The sequence below is a fragment of the Phocoena phocoena genome, chromosome 15 (assembly GCF_963924675.1).
Source record: "Phocoena phocoena chromosome 15, mPhoPho1.1, whole genome shotgun sequence".
Taxonomy (NCBI): Eukaryota; Metazoa; Chordata; class Mammalia; order Artiodactyla; family Phocoenidae; genus Phocoena; species Phocoena phocoena.
Genome location: NC_089233.1, coordinates 28,143,582 through 28,163,214, shown reverse-complemented (window position 1 = coordinate 28,163,214; position 19,633 = coordinate 28,143,582). Strand labels below are relative to the sequence as shown.

The following is a 19,633-nucleotide window of genomic DNA, read 5'->3' as shown; positions in this document are numbered from 1 at the left end:
GCCAGAACGTATTTATATCCATAAGATGGGGGAAGCTGGATAAAAGCCAGTTACCAAAACTTGAATGGTCCGTTGGGTAATTTAAAATGTCCAGGAACAGGAATGACAGGTTTCCCCGAATTGTGTATTGGACAGGTAGGGCAAGCAAAATAAATGCTTTCTACAGCTTTCTTGATATTTCCCCACCATCACTGATGCATAAGAGTTAGACTTTATTGGTGGACCAGTGATTTCAGGGCATGTACAGTGGGCAGAAATGGGAACTTGAAAGTCTCTGGTAGGACCGAGTGGTTATTTGCTCTGAACCAGAGCTGCTTTTTTGGTCAAACTGGCAGTTTTTGAATTTTTTATCTTGTTTTTCTTTTTCTGAAGCAAATTGTTGGGTTTACATAGTCAGTTTTTCTAAGCTTTCATTCAGAAAAACTTCCCTTTGGACCATGACAGAGGTTTGGCTGCAGTTGGCTCCTTTTTTGCTGAACTGTCAATAGGTGGTTTCCCTTAGTCTCCAGGGAGTCAAGTTTAGAATGTTCTGGAATCTGAATAATAGCCAAAGTAGCAGGTAAGATTATGACGTCCAGTAGCTCCTGAACGTAAGAACTGTTCTTGACTTTATCTCCACTGGAAGTGAGGAAACCGCTTTGCTTCCAGAGCATCCCAGAGTCACGGGCTTCTCTGAAAGCATACCTGCTGTTGATATAAATGTTGGCAGCCTCACCCCCTGGCTAGTGTACAGGCTTGAGTAAGCGCATATAATTGGCCTCTTGGGCCTAAGTAGCCAAGGGCAAGGGTGTCACTTCAGTTATATCAAAAAGTGTTACTGCATATCCAGCACAATATTTGCCATTGTCACATTTTAAATAAGAACCAACAGAACACCATGAGATGCCGGCATTACTCAGGAGTTTCTTGTAGGTCCTGGTAGGGGATGGTGGTAGTGTTCAGAAGGTGATTCATCCAGGTTAAGCAGTTGTGAGTGATTTCGTTGGTGATGGGAGAAGAGTAGCAGGGTTAAGGTTATTACAGTGGGAGTTATATGAGGAGTGGTTAATAAGAGAATCTCAGAAGAGGTGAGATGGCTAGCAGAAAGATGCTGTGTGCGGTGAGAATTTAGAAGGGTTTCTATTACATGCGTACAAAAATGGTCAAAGGAGATCCTACAACTATTTCCTCAGTGGCCTTAACCAGAAGGGCAGTGCGGGGATGGCTCTAAGGCAGGGAGGGTATCCTTGTGCTACAGGGTGTAGTTGTTGGCTGTAGTACCTTCTGGGCCAGTGGTGTTCTCTGTGCTTTTGAGTGGGTATCCCAAGAGCATCCCCTTCTTTCTCACACATGAAAACGAAAGGTGGAAGCTGATATTTGGGATGCCCAAATATCAGGAGTGCTCATTAAACTTTCTTTTAAGGCTATAAAGGCTGTGTCGTCCCGTTCTCCCCATAGAATCGAGTTGGGATGGTCATTTTTTTAGTAAAAGAGTACAGGGATTTTGCTGTAAGAGAAAAATTTGGAATCCAATTCGGACAACAGCCAGCCAGCCCAAGAAAACCTCTTAACGGGCATTTAGTTTTGGGTTTTGAGAAGCTCAGGACGCTATGAACCTGGTCTGGATCTAGGTGTAGCCTTTGTTCTGGTATCAGGTGACTCAAACACCAAACCTGGGTTTGGACAAACTGCAATTTCTTTTGGTGACCTTGTGTCCTTTTAGGACTAAAAGTCTTGGTAAATGGATGCTGTCTTCCTGTGAGGGGGCCTGGGAGGGAGAACAAAGAAGTAAGTTGTCTAAATATTGCGACAGAGTAGAGCCTCTAGGAAACCTTACATCATCCAGGTCAGTCTTCAGGACTTGTGAAAAGTAAGAAGGACTTTCAGTAAAGCCCTGAGGCTTTGCTGTCCAGGTGAATTGTTTTCCCTCCCAAGTGAAAACCAAAAGGTACTACTGGAAGCCTTCATCAACCAGAATACAAAAGAAGGCACTGCGTAAATGAAATATTGTGAAGAATTTGCTTCCAGCTGGATGGATCCCAGTAATGTACAAGGGTTAGGAACAACTAGGATGGTCATGATATTTATCACTTGGAGGTCCTGGACAAATCTCCATCTTCGGCCATTGGATTTCTTTACGGGTAAAATAGGGATGTTGTAGGGACTAGTGCAGGGTACAGTAAGGCCTTGGGCTTTCCAGTTCTCCGTTGTCAGCTTAATGCTCTAGAGGGCCTCTTCATTTATAGGGTACTGGTTAATTTTGGGGAGAGGCTTTCCGGGATCTCTTTGGATTTTGATAGGAGGTGCGCTGTGGAGTCTGCCAGTATCTGTTGCAGACTTTGCCTACGAGGAGGGCGGCAAATGATCTAACAGGGATGAATGACTAGTGTTCGAGTTACTTTTGCTAACAGAACAGATAAAAGATGTTTTAGGATCATTTAATTTACCCAAGTGACTATTTTGGTTGTTGCTGTCACTGCTGTTATCAGACTCCGGGATTATTTCCCCCTTTTGGGAGAAAGTAGTACCAGCATGGTATTTTTCTAGGAAATCTCAGCCCAACGAGTGAACAGGAGCAGAGGGACTAAGAAGAAAAGGGTGGGTATCTCTCAAAGGGCCCAAACAAAAAGGAATGGGTGTAGAAACAAGGATTGTTGAGGTTTGTTTGAGACTCACCTGTCTGAACTGTTTAGTGCTCCAAGGCAGGGCTGTTGAGTGGCAGTGGGGTTGAGCACCGGTACCTCCATGGACAGGTAAAAAGGTTCAAAGATTAATTCTCAGTCTGGAGAGTGGTTTCCCTGAGCTGATTAAGGGGAAGGATTGGGACAAGCTTTGGTTCCTGGGAGCCTCGTCATTGGGGGTTAGGTTGGTTAGAGGGCTGAAGGCATAGTCCTTAAGCTTGTAACAGTGCTTTTTTCCAGTGTGCTGGCATCTTGTAATAATGGCAGAGACCAGGAAGGTTTTGTTTTTGTTTAGGGGTCTCCATTTGGTGTAGTCGAAAATTTGTGTATATTGCCATTTGCATATGCACTTATTTTCATTCTTTCTAGTTTCTTTTTTAATTAGTTTTTATCAGGGTACAGTTAATTTACAATGTTGTGTTAGTTTCTGCTGTACAGCAAAGTGAATCAGTTATACATATACATATATCCACTCTTTGTTAGATTCTTTTCCCGTATAGTTCATTACAGAGTACTGAATGGAGTTCCCTGTGCTATACAGTAGGTTCTTATTAGTTATCTGTTCTATATAGAGTAGTGTGTGTATGTCAATCCCATTTCCCAATTTATCCCTCCCCCTTGGTAACCGTAAGTTTGTTTTCTACATCTGTGACTCTCTTTTTGTTTTGTATATAAGTTCATTTGTACCATTTTTTTAGATTCCACATACAAGCAATATCATATGGTATGTGTCTTTCTGTGTCTGTCTGACTTCATTCAGTATGATAATCTCTAGGTCCATCCATGTTGCTGCAAATGGCATTATTTCATTCTTTTTTATGGGCTAGTTTCTGAAGTAGGTACTTTCTTTTTTTTTTTTTTTTTTTTTTTTTTTGCGGTACGTGGGCCTCTCACTGTTGTGGCCTCTCCCGTTGCGGAGCACAGGCTCCGGACGCGCAGGCTCAGCAGCCATGGCTCACAGGCCCAGCTGCTCCGCGGCATGTGGGATCTTCCCAGACCGGGGCACGAACTCGTGTCCCCTGCATCGGCAGGCGGACTCTCAACCACTGCGCCACCAGGGAAGCCCTGAAGTAGGTACTTTCTGATCACCCCATTTTGTAGTTGCTAAAACCAGGATGAGAGAGGTCAGATGACTTACCCAAGGTCACACAGAGGCAGAGCCAGCATTCACATTTAGGCCTGTCTGACCTCAAAGCAAACACTTTTTTTTGCATTATGTGGGCCTCTCACTGTTGTGGCCTCTCCCATGGCAGAGCACGGGCTCTGGACGCGCAGGCTAAGCAGCCATGGCTCACGGGCCCAGCTGCTCTGCGGCATGTGGGATCCTCCCAGACTGGGGCACGAACACCCATGTCCCCTGCATCGGCAGGCGGACTCTCAACCACTGCGCCATCAGGGAAGCCCAAAGCAAACACTTTTAATGGCACAGAGGACTGAAGTGAGCAGTGAGCTGCCTGCTTGATATATAAATGCACCAAGAAGTAACTTTGGAAACAGTTTTGAGTGAAATGACAGTCAAGTATGATTCCGGCTGTTAAGTTTGGAACCCTGTGATTTTCCCGTTGTACTCAGGATATTTTGGGTGTGTGTCATCTGCAATTAGTTACCTTCATGAGTTGCTGGAGTTGTTTGGACTCTTTCCCTGGCTCTGGATATGAAATGTGGGGGCCATTGTGCCATTCTGAGGGGAATTTACCAGGTGGCTAATGAGATGGGGCTTATCAAAGAAATAGTGAAATGATGGGAACAGGGGAGCGAGCACTAAAAAACAAGCAAGCTTTTTACGGCTCCCCAACTCTCTCCAGCTGGCAGATGAGATGCCGCACAGCCCAAGTGAGAGAACAGTCAAGGAGAAATGCAGACTTCCTGGAATTCGAGTTCCCTGGCAGCCCTGGCCCTTGTCCTTTTACTGAATACAGTTGTAAAGAAAGGAGAAGTAGCCAGATATCTTGTGAGTGAGAGGAGACCACTGTTTTCTGCAGACTGTTAGAGGCAGGATCATTGTTCTTGTCTGGGTTCTTATTCTGATCAGGATGCGGCAGGAGAGCACAGGGCAGCATGTGGTTCTTGGGCTCAAGCGTGGCCCAGAAGTGTCCTGGAGGCTGGTTAAAATGCAGATTCCAGGCCCACCCCAGAGCATGTGACTGCTGACAGCAGAACCTGGAAGTCTGCTTTCTACTTTTCACTTTTTTTAAACCACAGAATATTAGGGTGCGTTTCCTACAAACAAAATGTTCTCCTTCATAATTGCACACACCAATCAAAACCAGGAAATCCACAGCGATATGTTTTTACCATTGATTCCTCCCCTCCCATTCAGCTCTCACCAGTTGTCCCAATAACGCCTGTTCTGGCAAAATGATTGAGTCCAGACTGACCTGTGGCCTGTAATTGTCAGGTTTCTTCTGTCTGGAACAGTTTTTCTCCTTCCCTGCCTTTCGTGACCTTGACATCTTTGACGATTACAGGCCAGTTTATTTTGCAGACTGTTCCTCAGTTTGCTTTGTTCGTTGTTTCCTCAGGATGAGATCTGGTTTCTGCATCTGTGGTATTAATATCACAGAGGTGATGCGTGTTCTTCATAGAGCATCCTGGCGGGTGGTGCATGGCTTCAGTTTGTTCCTACGATCATGCTAACTTTGATCCCCTGATTAAGGTCGTGTCTGCCCCCTTTCTCCACTGTGAAGTTACTCTTTTCCCCTTTGCAATATTAGTATTTTGTGCGGCGGTAGTTGGAGCCTGTGTAAACATCTCATTATACATTAAATGCTGCATTTATTCATTTTTGGATTCCTGGATTCCTGTTTCATTCAGTAGGTCATAATCTATTACCATCACTGTTTGGCTGTTCAAATTGCCCCAGATTTGTCCAGTGGGAACACTTCTGAACTGGCTTCCAGGTGCTTCTGAAATGATTCCATGAGTTTACTCCAACACCTTGAATTCCAATCCAGCACCACGGTGTTGACTTCTGGTTTTCTCCCTGTACGTGTTTGTTACTCCCTCCTCTGACAGCATTGTCTGCAGTGTATTGAGGTGTTTGCCCACTCTTCTCATATCTGCAGCAGCCTTCACTGAACAGTTCAGGAAGGGACCAGCAGGCCTTGCAGAGACCTGCTTTCTGAATAAGCTTCTCTAGCTGATTCCACTGTAGGAGAACCTCCTTCCTCTGACCCCACTGCAAGAACCCTGGCTGAGTGCTTGAGGGTGTGGACTTTGAAGTTGCCCAGATGCCAGTTCCAGCTCCTCTCCTGAGTGACCTTAGCCTGTCACCAACCCCCCTGAGCCTCTGTTTCCTGTTTGGTCAAGTGTGGACAATGGTGATACCTACTCCATGGTTTCAGAGGCTAAAACGAGTAGATAAGGTCCAGCTTCTCTCCTCCAGGTCTCACAGCCTAGCTGAGGGAGATGAGCACAGGCCAGGGCTATTAAAGTCTTAGACTTGAGCGTGGAGCTTGTCTGGGGTGAGGTGGGGGCAGAAGAGGGAGTGGTCGCAACCCCGGATGGTGGACCTAGAGTTAGCTGGAAGGGCTTCGGAGAGAAGACGGCCTCCGAAAAGACTCTTGCAAAAGTCGTAGGTGTTCACCAGGGAGCTGGGGCAGATAGGAGAGTTGTGTCAGCCTTGGCGAGAGCCCAGCTGGTGTGGGCGCTGGTGAGGAGCTGATGGCCACGTCCCAGGGTCGGGGTAGCTTCTGTGTTAGCCCATTACCTGACCTGCCGAGCTACTTCCGGAGCCCTGGGAGCTACGAGAGGAGGGGTCCAGCCTGAAGAGCACTGTGTGATGGGGTGGGGAGCAGTAGCCTGTGGGAAAGCCTGGGCCAGGCTCCCCACTGCGGCCTGGGCGTGGCGCTCTGAGGGGCATCCTTTGCTTCCTACCCTGACCCTCACTGCCTGGATGCTGGCTGGCGGCCTGGGTTTTATTGCTCCAGACCTCTTGTGATGGGTACCTGTTTCACAAAGGCAGTCGAGAGGAGTGGTCAGCTTCTGACTCTGGAGTCACACTGCCCGGCTTAGAATCCTAGCTCTGCCTCTTGCCTGCTTGTCACTGCCCAGAGGATTACCGAGTCTCCCTGGAGGTGTCTGTGTCTGTAGGTGGCTGAGAGCCTGCCTGACCCGCTTCCGCCTCTCCTCCGCAGTCAGTGCTGGACAAGTGTTAGCTTCCAGTCACTTGTGGGGAAGACAGGGTGTGAATGCAGAAGTGTCCTGTGAAAGACGTTGCAGAAATACATGTGCTTATTTTAGCAACAGGTGTGAGAGGTTATATGCTCCACAAAAGGAGGTGGGGCTGGAGTTGGGGGTCTGAAGACACTAATGGGAACGCACACAGTTTTGGGAAAATGGCTTTTCCACTTTGACTGTGTTGTTTTGCAGTGAACTTGGTGGTGACTGTAAACACCTCAGAGCCAGGGGATTTATGCCTCCCTTTCTGTCTTTTGTTGGTGGCAGCTTGGGACAGTCATTTTTTTGGATCACTTGCTCACCTAGCCACATTCTTCTAGTAATCAGGTGTGGTTATGGTTAGTGCCTACTTGGTACCCACCAGACCGTTGATTTGAGTGAGGTACCCTCGTGCCAGTGTCTGGCGGGGGAAGGCAGAATACCTGTAGGTGTGTTTCACTGCAATGTTTTGATGCCTGCAAATTACCAAAGGCACTTCACAGGTTCCTCGGTTCTGTTTTGAGTAATTATCCTTTGAGCAGTGCTGTCTGGGGTTGCCGGTTGTTTGTTCTGACAGTGGGGCAGGCATAACTGCTTTGACTTACAAACATTAATTATTGCAGTCACTGGAAGCGGTTTGAGAGGTACTTGCCACCTCCCAATGATTTGCTTCCTTTCCTGATGCTTTTAAAGAAAACTGCAGGGTGGCCAACAGGCGTATTTGAGGCTGGGGGTGGGAGCTGGCAAGGCTTTCTGGAATCCTCGAGTCGAGATCTGAATAGCCTCTCTGTCTCCACTGCCACGACCCCAGTCCTCCCGGTCCTGGCCGTCATCATTTCTTGCCTGGCTGGACGGTCACAGTAGCTTCCTTCTGGTCTGACACTTGTCCTGTTTCCAGCCCACTCTTTGTTTTCCCACACAGCCTGCCATTCCCCTGCTTAACACCTTTTATTGGCTGCCCTTTAAGCTTAGACTAAAGTTCACACTTTGGGGTCCCACATGATTCCTCCCTGTTCCAGCCTCCTTGGCCTCCCTGAGTTCCAGGAACAGGCCTGGCACTGTTGGGGCTTTTCCCTGACTTGTTCCTTATGGTCCAGGGTCCGGTGATATTGGCATCCCCAGAGGGCCTGGTAGAAATGCAGTCTCAGGCTCCACCCAGACAAGCTGAGTCAGAATCCGCATTTTTGCAAGGTCTCCGGTTGCCCCCTTCCCCACTGTCACACAGTCCGCTTCCTTTAGGTCTTGCCTCTTTGTCATCTTTCAGAAAGACCTTCTCAGATGACCCTACCTAAAATACTCTTTACTCTGCATCTTTTTCTCTTGCTTCATTTATTTATTTATTTTTAAAATAAATTTATTTATTTTTGACCGTGTTAGGTCTTCGTTGCTGAGCGCGGGCTTTTCTCTACTTGTGGTGAGCAGGGGCTACTCTTCGTTGTGGTGCACGGGCTTCTCATTGCAGTGGCTTCTCTCGTTGCGGAGCACGGGCTCTAGGCGTGTGGGCTTTAGTCGTTGCGGCACGCGGGCTTCAGTAGTTGTGGCTCGTGGGCTCTAGAGCCAGGCTCAGTAGTTGTGGTGCACGGGCTTAGTTGCTCCGCGGCATGTGGGATCTTCCCGGAACAGGGCTCGACCCCATACCCCCTGCATTGGCAGGCAGATTCTTAACCACTGTGCCACCAGGGAAGTCCCCATTTATTTATTTTGAAATTAATAGACTTTTGGGGGAGCAGCTTTAAACGTGAACAGAAAGTCCAGAGTTGCCATGTACATCACTCCCATCCTCCCCAGTTTCCCCTGTATTAACATCTTGCGTTGGTGTGCTACATTTGCTGCAATTGATGAACAACGTGGATCCATTATTATTAACCAAAGTCCATGTTTACATTAGGGTTCACTCTTGGTGGTGGACATTCTGTGGGTTTGGACAGATGGGTGACATGTGTCTACCATTACAGTATCATACAGACTAATTTCCTTGCCCTGACAGTCCTCTGTGCTCCACCTATTCACCCCTGTCTCCTAACCCCTGGCAACCCCTGATCTTTTTACCGTCTCCATAGTTTTGCCTTTCCCAGAATGCATATAGTTGGAATCATAAAGTCAGTAACCTTTCAGATGGGCTTCTTTCACTTAGTATGCATTTCCTCCATGTCTTTTCATAACTTGGTAGCTCACTTCTTTGCATCGCTGAATAATATTCCATTGTCCGGATGGACCACAGTTGGTTTATCCATTCACCTATCAGAGGACATCTTGATTGCCTCCAAGTTTTGGCAATTAGAACAAAACTGCTGAATACTGTGTGCAGGGTTTTGTGGGGTTATGTGTTCTCAGCTCCTGTGGTAAGCACCACGTGATACGGGTATTTTAGTTTTGTAAGAAGCTGCCAGACTGTCTTCCAAAGCGGCGGCCCCATTTCGCATTCCCACCAGCAGTGAATGAGGGTTCCTTTTGCTGCATGGCTTCGCCAGCATTTGGAGTTCAGTGTTCTGGGATTTAGCTGTTCTTACATGTGTGGCTTTGGCTTTTATCGTCCTCACTGTTAACTGAAGCCTGTTCCTTGACTGGTTTGACCACCTCCCCCTTGTGAGTGTCACTTCGTGAGTGTAGAGACTTAGTCTTTCTTGTTCCCCCCCTCCATTTCTGTGTTCTAAACAATACCTGGTACATGGTGGGTTTAGGAAGGCCTTTGTTGAATAAATTACATACTTTCTGCAACAATCCTGTGAGGCCTCAGTGTTCTTCCATTGTTTGGGGGAGTAGCCGGAGCTGCAGAGAAGGACATCCACCTTGTGCACGGTTGGCTAGATGTGAAATCACTCAGACTGCAGGACTTTGACAGATGAGGGAGTCGAGGGTCAGGAATGAGTTGCCTTCGGCATGTTATTTGTCCTCTTTGTCATTCTTACCTCTCTGTTCCTTGGCCCCAAATTGAGGATCAAAGTACCTCACAGAATAGTTGTAAGGATTAAATGAATTAAGGTATGTAGAAGTATATTAGTTATCAACTGTGTAACAAATTACCCCCAAATTCAGCAGATTAAAAGAACATATTTATTATCTCAGAGTTTCTGTATGTCAAGAATCTGGACACGGCTTAGCTTGTGCCTCTGGCTCAGGGTCTCTCATGAGGTTGTAGTCAGGACATTGGGTGGAGCTGTGGTCATTTCGGGGCTCTGCTGGGCTTGGAGAATTTGCTTCTAAGTTCACTCAAGTGGCTGCTGGCAGACCTCATCCCTCACTGTGTGGGCCTCTTTCAGCCTGCCCAGGTGTCCTCAAGACAGGGCAGCTGGTGACCAGAGAAAGGAGGGAGAGGGATGAGCCTGAGAGCATCCCAAGTAGATGTCATAGTCTTTTTATAACTGATCTCAAAAGTGACAGCTCATCCCTGCTGTTAGAAACAAATAGTGAGACCAGTCTGAACTCAAGTCAAGGGGCGGGCATTTGAGTTGTTTCCAGTTTTTGGTGATTATGAATAATGCTGCTGTAAACATTCATGTAGAGATTTTTGTGTGAACAATAAAATTCATTTCTCCAGGAAAAATAGAAGTGAGTTTCTGGGTCATATGACAGGTGTCTGTTTAAGTTTATAAAAAGCTGCTCTGCTGTTTTCCAGGGTCACCGAACTGCTGTGCATTCCTGCCAGCAGCGTTAAGAGGGTTAAACTTGCTCCAGATTCCCCCGGCACTTGATATTGTCATTAAAAGTTTTTAAAGCTATTTTACTAGGTTTGTAGTGCTGTTTCACCGATTTTGATTTGTATTTACCTAATGACTAATGATGATTATTAGCATCTTTTCATGTGCTTATTTACTGTCTATCTTCTTTGGTGAATTGTCTGTTCAAATCTTTTGCTCTTCCCCCCCTTTTATTGGGTAGTTATGTTTTGTTTGTTTGTTTTGAGAGTTATTTCAGATACAAGTCCTTTATTGTTTGTCCGATTTGTTAGTATCTCCTCCCCATCTGTAGCTTGTCTGCTGCTCTTAACAGTGTCTTTCACAGAGCAAATCCAGTTTAACTTTTTTTTCTATTCTGGCTCATGCTTTTGGTGTTAAATCTAAGAACGCTTTGCCTAACCCCAGGTTAGGCATGAAGACTTCCTCAGGTTTTATAGTTTTATATGTCTTCCAGTTTGAGTTAATATTTGTATAAGATGTGAAGTATTACTTGAAGTTTACTTTTTGGCGTATGCGTGTCCAGCTGTTCCCAAACTGTCTGTTGAAAAGACCATCCTTTTTCCTGAATCGCCTTTGTACCTTGGTTAAAAATTATTTGGCCATATTTGTATGAGTTTGTTTCTGGACTCTTCTTTCTGTTGGTTCTACAGCTATCATTTGCCTCTACTACATTCCTTGATTGCTGTAGCTTTATAGAAAGTCTTATAATTGGGTAGTGTGCACGATGACTTTAGCTACTGTACTTTTTTTTTTGGCCTTTCCATATGAATTTTAGAATCAGGTAGTGTATATGTATAAAATACCCTGCTGGGATTTTTACTGGACTTGCATTCAACCTATAGATCAGTGTGCTGACATCTTACCTATTTTGAGTCTTACAGTCTGTGAACCTGGCATTTACATCGACGTACTTCTGTTTTGATTTCTTGCATCAGTGTTTTACAGTTTTCAGCGTACAGATCCTGCACGTGTTTTGTTGGATTTACACCTGTGTATTTCATCTTTTGGAACTATGATGAATGATTCTTTTTATAATATTGCTTTCTAATTGTCCATTGTTAATATATAGAAATACAATTAATTTCCAGATTTGACCTGGAAAAAGTCACTTATTCTAGGATTTTTGTTTTGTAGATTCTTGGAATTTTCTCTGAAGAAATCAGGTCATCTGCCAGTGGGGACAGTTTTAGTTTTCCCTTCATTCTGCATGCCCTTTGAGAAGAAACCTCATTTCACTGGTTAGAACCTCCAGTAGTGTGCTGAATAGGAGAGAGAGGCAAGAGAGACTTCCTAGCTTGCTCTCAGTCCCATGGGGAAACATTCGGTCTTTCACCACTAAGTATATGTTAAGCTGTAGGGTTGCTTTTGTTCTCTGTAAGTCTGACCTTACTCTTCATACCTTGTTTTTTCTAGTGTGCTAGTAAAGTGTGTTGACGGCATATTAAATATTTTTCTCCTAATTTCATCGTTCAGAAATAAGCCCTGTTAACATTGTGGTATATATACATTTCTAACGCAAACATATACCAATAAATATACGTGAGGGATTACAGTAAATATACTTTCTTTGTACTCTGCCGCATTCATGTAATGGTGTATTGTAAATGTTCACCTGTGTTAATTAACATGCATATTCATCACAACTTCAGCAGCTTCATAGTGTCCTGTTACTGGTGGATACACCATAATTTATCTCTTCACTCCCCCCGTGTCAGACATTTAATTTGTAACCAGTTTCTTTCTGATAACATTCACAACATCCTCATGTGTATTTTTTTTTTTTTTTTTTTTTTTTTTTTTTTTTGCCGTACGCGGGCCTCTCACTGCTGTGGCCTCTCCCGTTGCGGAGCACAGGCTCCGGACGTGCAGGCTCAGCGGCCATGGCTCATGGGCCCAGCCGCTCCGCGGCATGTGGGATCTTCCCGGACCGGGGCACGAACCCGTGTCCTCTTCATCGGCAGGCAGACTCTCAACCACTGCGCCACCAGGGAAGCCCTCATGTTTATGTTTTGAGCCTTTTGCTCCTTCTTATTTCCTGGGCATAGTTTTCTCGAAGTGGAGTTGTTGGGTCAAAAGGTATACAGTTCTTGAGGCTGTTGATTCATATTTGGAAAAAGCTCACCTCGGACCAACTGCTTACATTTGTGAGATGTCTGCTGATGGGCAGCAGAGGCTGTGTAACCCTAGGACAGTTCCTTAACCTCTGAACAAAGCTTGCTGATCAGGAGAATCCCGCTCACATTTGCACAGCAGTCTGACCAGCCGAGAGATTCTGCAGACCCGTGCTTATCCGCCCTCATTTCCCAATGGACTCTTTCAAGGCTTTAAGTTTTCAACTTTATCCAGTTCATTTAATTCCCTAAATTTATATGAACCCAGCAGAGCCTTTGGAGTTACAGGACATGGGTTGGAATCCCAGGTGTGTGTGTATGTTGTTTCACTCTGTGGGCCTCAGCTTTCCTATCTGCAAAATGAGCCCAGTTAAAACCAACCTTGTGAGGCGCTGTTGATGATCCACTGAGACCAAGTATGTGGCAGGGAGGAGGAAGGAGGGCGTGGACTTGGAGATGCTTCAGCGCAAATTGTGGCCGTGCCTTGTACAGCTGCGTGAATTTTTTGGTCGACTGCTGAGCCTCTCTGAGCATCAGTTCCTTCCTCTGTATAATGAGAGTAATAACTCTCGCAGAGTTGCCATGCAGGTTGAACGAGAGCACGTTGTGTCTGCAACATCTTGAACATTCAGAGCCCCACTCGGAGGCAGATACTCTCGTGTTGTGGGTAGAAAAGCGTATTTCCTATTACACATGTAGGGAGGTTTTGAATGAGGCCCCAGTTTTACCCGTAGGAGGTCTTGGCAGTGAACTGCTTCTCACTTCTTAACTCACACAGAGGGATTTCAAGGAGGTATAAACATCTCAAATGCCCACCTCTGCCACAGTCCACGTGGGCAGTGTTTTTCTAACATAGACGTGGTTCTTTTCCACCGAGATTTCTCTCCCGCTCATAGAGGGCTTTGCCCAAGGTGAAAATGCAGCATTTCACAAACTGTGAGGTTTGAGGAGTTAGTAGGTGGTCAGTGTACATAAATATATTAAAGGCTTGAGGAGACCTGGGGAGGAGGGGGAGGGAGAGGGAACTTTCCTAATGTTGATTAGCGCCATCGTTTCCTAAACATACTTAACTCTACTCTCCTGTCCCTGCCTGAGAACCGTTTGTCATCCCCGGGAATACAGTGTGGGAAGTACACTGTAAGAAAATATCTTCTCCTTATAACCTTATTTTATGTAAAGCAAAGATTCTCTTCCTCAGGTCTGTCGCTGTGCAATGCCTTCACGTGTACCGTCTTCGTGTGTACCGCCCATGTTACTCATTCCTTAATATTTGTCTTTCAGTCCACTCACTTTTGAAAGCCTTCACATTTCTTTCCAAAGGATTCTTTTTTTTGGGGGGGGCGCGGTACACGGGCCTTTCACTGTTGTGGCCTCTCCCGTTGCGGAGCACAGGCTCCGGACGCGCAGGCTCAGTGGCCATGGCTCACGGGCCCAGCCGCTCCGCGGCATGTGGGATCTTCCTGGACCGGGGCACGAACCCATGTCCCCTGCATCGGCGGGCGGACTCTCAACCACTGCGCCACCAGGGAAGCCCCTCCAAAGGTTTCTTTATATCACTGCCATTAATGGAAAATAGGTTTTTAAAAAACATACCGGAAGAAATGCTTAAGTGTTAAAATAGAAAAAGTTTTGTGAACCCCTTAAATGATCTCGGGCATGTACCACGTTTGGGAGATTCTGTTTTAGTTCATTCTCTTGGCGTTTTTTCTCCTTTCATTGAACTGCGAGGAAGTTGGATCCCACTGCCCTTCAGAGTTGAAAGAACTGGATGATTACTAAAGAGGCGGCGGGGAGGGGTGTTTCTGCAGGGTTATCTTCCCTAGTGGGGTTGGATTTCCACGCAGTTGCCTGGGCCACGAAATAAAGACTGGACCTCATCCCCATCCCCCCTCGCCCCATGGCTTTCTCATCTTCAGCCTTGTAAAGCAGTCGCTGAGGGCATCCCCCATCCACGTCCTCCTTTGAGGCAGATGTGGAAATTGCAGCTGAAAGGCTAAATCCTTGGGGAGAGCCCAGCTGTTCTGAGCACTGACAGTTCCTTTTCAACAAAGCACCCCTTCCCCCAGCTTTTCTAGATGGTTTTTCAGATGGAGTGTTAGGATTTGATTAAAAGACTCCATTGGTTGCAGAAAGAGCCAGGTGTCATGGGTGATCACCTGGGCTGTGTACTCCCGAGAGCCGGGGAGGAGGACACCGCGTGAAGTGGAGAAGAGAGAGTTGCCCTAAGATCTGGCTCACGGGGCTGCAGCCATCTGTGCTGCCTCCCGCAGAGGTCTCATCCTCCCAGGCTCGTGGAGGTGGGCGGTGCCTCCCCCCAGAGGGGAGCAGGCGGAGGGGGGCCCTGCCCCATAGCAACCTCATCGTCCCTCTTAGCATTTTCTTTAAGTGTACAATTTTAAGAGACTAGGCAATGAAAGTGTTCTTTTGTTTTCAAACATTATTTTGTTATGGACAATTAGAGGACATAGCTGAACAACAGCAAGCAAAAAAGTTAAAAGTCAGAGCCCTGTGACTGCACTCAGAGATGAGTCTGGTCAGTCCCACCTGCGTGCGTAGCCCGGGATGGACACACACACACACACACACACACAGACACACACACGATAGGCACCCAGGACACACACACACACACACACACGATAGGCACCCAGGACACACACACACACAGACACACACACACACACACACACGATAGGCACCCAGGACACACACACACACACACACACACACACACACACGATAGGCACCCAGGACACACACACACACACACACACACACACGATAGGCACCCAGGGCACACACACACACACACACACACACACGTTAGGCACCCAGGACACACACACACACACACACACACACACGATAGGCACCCAGGACACACACACACACACACACACACACACACACACACACACACGATAGGCACCCAGGGCACACACACACACACACACACACACGTTAGGCACCCAGGACACACACACACACACACACACACACGATAGGCACCCAGGCTCTGAAGCCGGACTGCCTGGGCCTGTGGTGGGTGCTGATGCCTCGGGACCCTGGGCAGGGTTTGATCCGCTCTGCTCACCTTGCCTCTCGCCTGTTCAGACCAACGGGCACCCGTGATGTGACTTGTGCTGGGTTGAAGACCCCTGTTGGGATGAGCCTCAGCCACAATCCTGATCTCGTTCACACACTCGGAGGGTTTCTGAGGCCTTTCACAGTTAGGATGCTCTTAACTATTGACCCATCCTGTTGAATCATGAGGTGGCAAATAAAATGGCATTCTTACTTGATCACCAGGAATGGTACATTCTATATGGTCCTCCGTCTACAAATTAAAGTCCTGTTGCTGGTTGCAAATTAGTCGTTCAGAGCCTGGGAATTATTTTCTTGGGCCATTAACATGTTACGTTTTTAAAAAATACCTTTTGGTGGGACCACAACTCTCTGGTTGGCCACAGCTCCCACCCCTTAGACCCTCTTGTCTTATGGCTGGTTTGCGTTACTCATGGTCCTCATCTGTCTGCCTGCTCTGGTCATCTGAGTCTGTATCCCATCGCAGATTGTTATGACCATCAGTTAAAATACCAGGCTGGATAGAACTACACACACGATGTGACCGTGTCAGAGTCCTGGATTTGCCATCGGACCCTAGTTACGGAAGATGTAACCATTGGGGGAGGCTGGGCCGAGGGTATACAGGATCTCTCAGTAATATCTTTACAACTTTCTGAATCTATAATTACTTCAAAATAAAAATTAAAACGTAAAAGGCCTCATCTTGCCTGGGGTCAGGAGGTAGTTGCCTCTTTGGGGTGGTCAGTGTACCCTCCAGGTGTTTGAGGCAGGAGTAGTTCTACTGACCTGAAAGTTCATTTCCCATAAAAGGCAAACAAGTTCATTGGCACAAAGTTGGCTGGGATGAATTTATGTTCCTAAAGATGTCCGTCCATGGTATATTCTCCATGACATCTCATCATTTTGTTGGAAGTTGGATTTGTATTAAAGTTTTTGGCCTTTATCTGTTAGGTCTGATATTTAGATAGTCGTAAGATGCTATTAAAAGATGGCTCCAAACCAGAAGAAAAGCAGCCACTTGAATACCTTAGTGCTGGCTACAGAGTTGAAGGTGAACTAGGCAGCTGAGGGTGGGCCTGGATGGTGTGAGCAAACGAGCTGCGACCTGGCAGCCAGACACGGACACGACCCACCTGTCAGTCTGCCTGAATGATCCTGCCTCTTCTGCCTCTCGGACAACATTCTGCATGAACCGTTGTTAAATTAGGCCATACAGAAATGCACATGAGTTGCTTTCTCTCCCTTGTTTTAAGGTACTATGTGCCTGGAACTCACATGTGGGGATTAGCAGCAGGTTGGGATGAATGACAAGATCTGGCTTAGGGGATCCAAGAAAACCAGCTGTACCAGCATGTCCGTCAGGGAGTGTTTTCCCTCCCACAAACCTTCTCAAGACTTGTTAGTTGTTTAGCTTCAGACGTTCACTCTTCGTATCACAGAGAAAGTGCGGCCATGGATAGAAACACCTGTGACAGGCTATCTAGGAGGAGGGCGATAATTAAGGGACTCCATGTTTTACTTTCTCTCAAGCTTCTGAGATGAATGCACAGATCTCAGGCGACACCTAAGTATATGGTAGTGTCTGCAGTTGGTACCTATGTTCTTTCTGACAAAGACAGGGCAGAAAAGCAAAACACAAAGTGCTGTCTCTGTGGGCTGAGGGATAGTCAGGTGCATCGAAGACAGACAGAACCTGTGATGGGCAGTCTGCAGTTTTTCCACTGAGCAAATGTGTGGCATATTTGTACCAAGGAATGGCATCTCCATCCATAAATAGACGGAGTCAGAAGCTTACCGTGGTGAATTGTTAAATGAGATAAGCCAGTAGCAGAAAAATTTATAATAGGGTCTGGTTTCATAAAGTAAACTCTGTTTAAGTGTACCAGGTTTGTAGTGACTATGTGAGCATGGAGGAGGCGTGAAATGTGTGTACCAGGTTTTTAACCTTGGTTACCATGGGGAAGGATGAGTGTGACAGTAAACAAAGGAAAAAAGACTTCAAACAAAAAAGTTTAGAAGAGTGTGAAAGGTGTTTCATCTGTGAATAATTATATACAGTGTGTGTGTGTATGTGTGTGCATGCCTAGAGAGGGAGCTGATAGGACAGATAGAAAAATGATAGTGGGGTTTATTTCAAGGTGTTGAATTTTTAGTGGATTTTTTACATTTCTTCTTAAATGTGTTCTGATGGTCTGAGTATTTTGCAATGAGCATTTTATTTTTTATAATCATAAAAGACATCCAATCTTAAAGCTCTTTTCTTTGTGAGGAAATATTCCAGCATGTGTAAGAGCACACAGGCTCAAGACCTTGTTGAGGGAGGAGCAGGAAGAAAAGATGTGGAAGAGGCACCTGTCTCTGGAGTAGCCAGTGAGAAACCAGTTCTGAATCCCAAAAGAGACAAGAGAAGGCAGAGAGACCTGGGCTTGTGTCCGGGCCGTGTGCCTTACGTATGACCTTGGCATTAGCCATGTGACCTTTTCCATGCCCCAGTTCTTCTGCAAAATGAGGAGAATTCTACAGGGTCATTGTGCCTAACATATCGTTAGGTACTTAACATTATTCAGTGTTACCATCGAATGAAGAATGGGTGAATGAATACACGTGTGCTTGATTCAGTGAGGTCACATGTGTAAAGTCTGAGCTATGTGGGTAAATACTCAACAAATGGTAGTTTTCTCTCTGACCCTCATGTCTTGTTCCACAGCTGGGGTACCTGGGGAGTGAATTTAGTAGAGTGGGGTCTTGTCATCACCTGAGTTCCACGTTTCATTCTGCAGTCTTACATGGGGTGCCGCTGGAGTTGGTCAGCCACTTCTCCTCATTATACCTCACTTTCCTCATCTGTAAAGTGGGTGTTGTGATAATATATATCTTGGAAGGATTAAATGAGATACTTAAAGATGTCACGTGATGCCTGGCAAATAGGAAGTTTTCAATACATGTAGTAGTTAATAAAAATACTGAGTGTTCCCCAAGTAAACAGTACCTATTATGTGCTTCTGTAAATGGAGAGGATACTACAGAGTGCCTGGCACAGAATAGGCATCTAACAGATTGATTCAAATAGCCTGAGGGCAACACATGTCAGCATCCTGAATCTGTGGGCACCGCAACCAATTAATGCTTATTTCCATCACGAATGAACAGTTCTCGAAGGCATTCTGCAAACGTGCCTTTGCTAACATAGTCTTTTCCAGCGATGATCTCTAAAACAGAGAATATATTAATATTTATAAGATGCACGTTGTGTATTTTTCTTTACACAGATTCTCCTCCTTCCTTGGGTCTAAGTTGCCAATTTTTAAATATATTTTTCTAACATTCTTGTACCTGCAGAGAAAACGAGGTGCTCAAAGTCCAACTGAAGAAATACGTGGGAGCTGTCCAGATGCTGAAAAGAGAAGGTCAAACAGCTGAAGGTGAGGGGCAGAGGGAGCCTGGGTGGGGAGGGGGCTACACCTTTTCATCTTCATCGCCCCTGTGCCTGGCATAGCAGACACTCAGCATGGGATGAGTGCACGTGCAGATGAATTAGAAGAACGGGGCTGCCTAGGGTTCCAGAAGATCAATTAAATGGAAAACCCTGCTCTGTATTCTTGCTAAATGCATAATATTATAAGACTTACTTGCCAGATTATTAGCAATACTGTATCAGTTTGTGTACTTAGGGAGTTTTATGTCTAGAGTCTTGAAACATTTGCAAGGTAGTGAACCTTCAGCTCGATTGAGTCACATCAGGCCAGGGGTGAAAGCAACAGAACGTCAGAGTGGCAGAGAATCAGAGCTATGGAGTTAGGCTGATCAGGGGCCAACCCCAGCTCTGGTTAAATTTCTTAATCTCTGTGTACCTCAGTTTTCTCATCTGTAGAATGAGGTTAGTTGACAGTGCCTACCTCATGAGGCAGTCCATGTAGACATCTTAGCATAATGCCTACAT

The 19,633-nt window shown here is 46.1% G+C and overlaps 1 protein-coding gene across 1 annotated transcript in view; it reads left to right on the top strand.

The window, feature by feature from the left end:
* Positions 1-19,633, top strand: part of SNX29 (sorting nexin 29) — a 524,651-nt gene that overhangs the window by 164,343 nt on the left and 340,675 nt on the right. Inside the window, exon 13 of the mRNA XM_065892522.1 lies at positions 19,033-19,115. Coding sequence (XP_065748594.1) covers positions 19,033-19,115 — 83 coding nt within the window. The remainder of the gene's footprint in view (positions 1-19,032; positions 19,116-19,633) is intronic.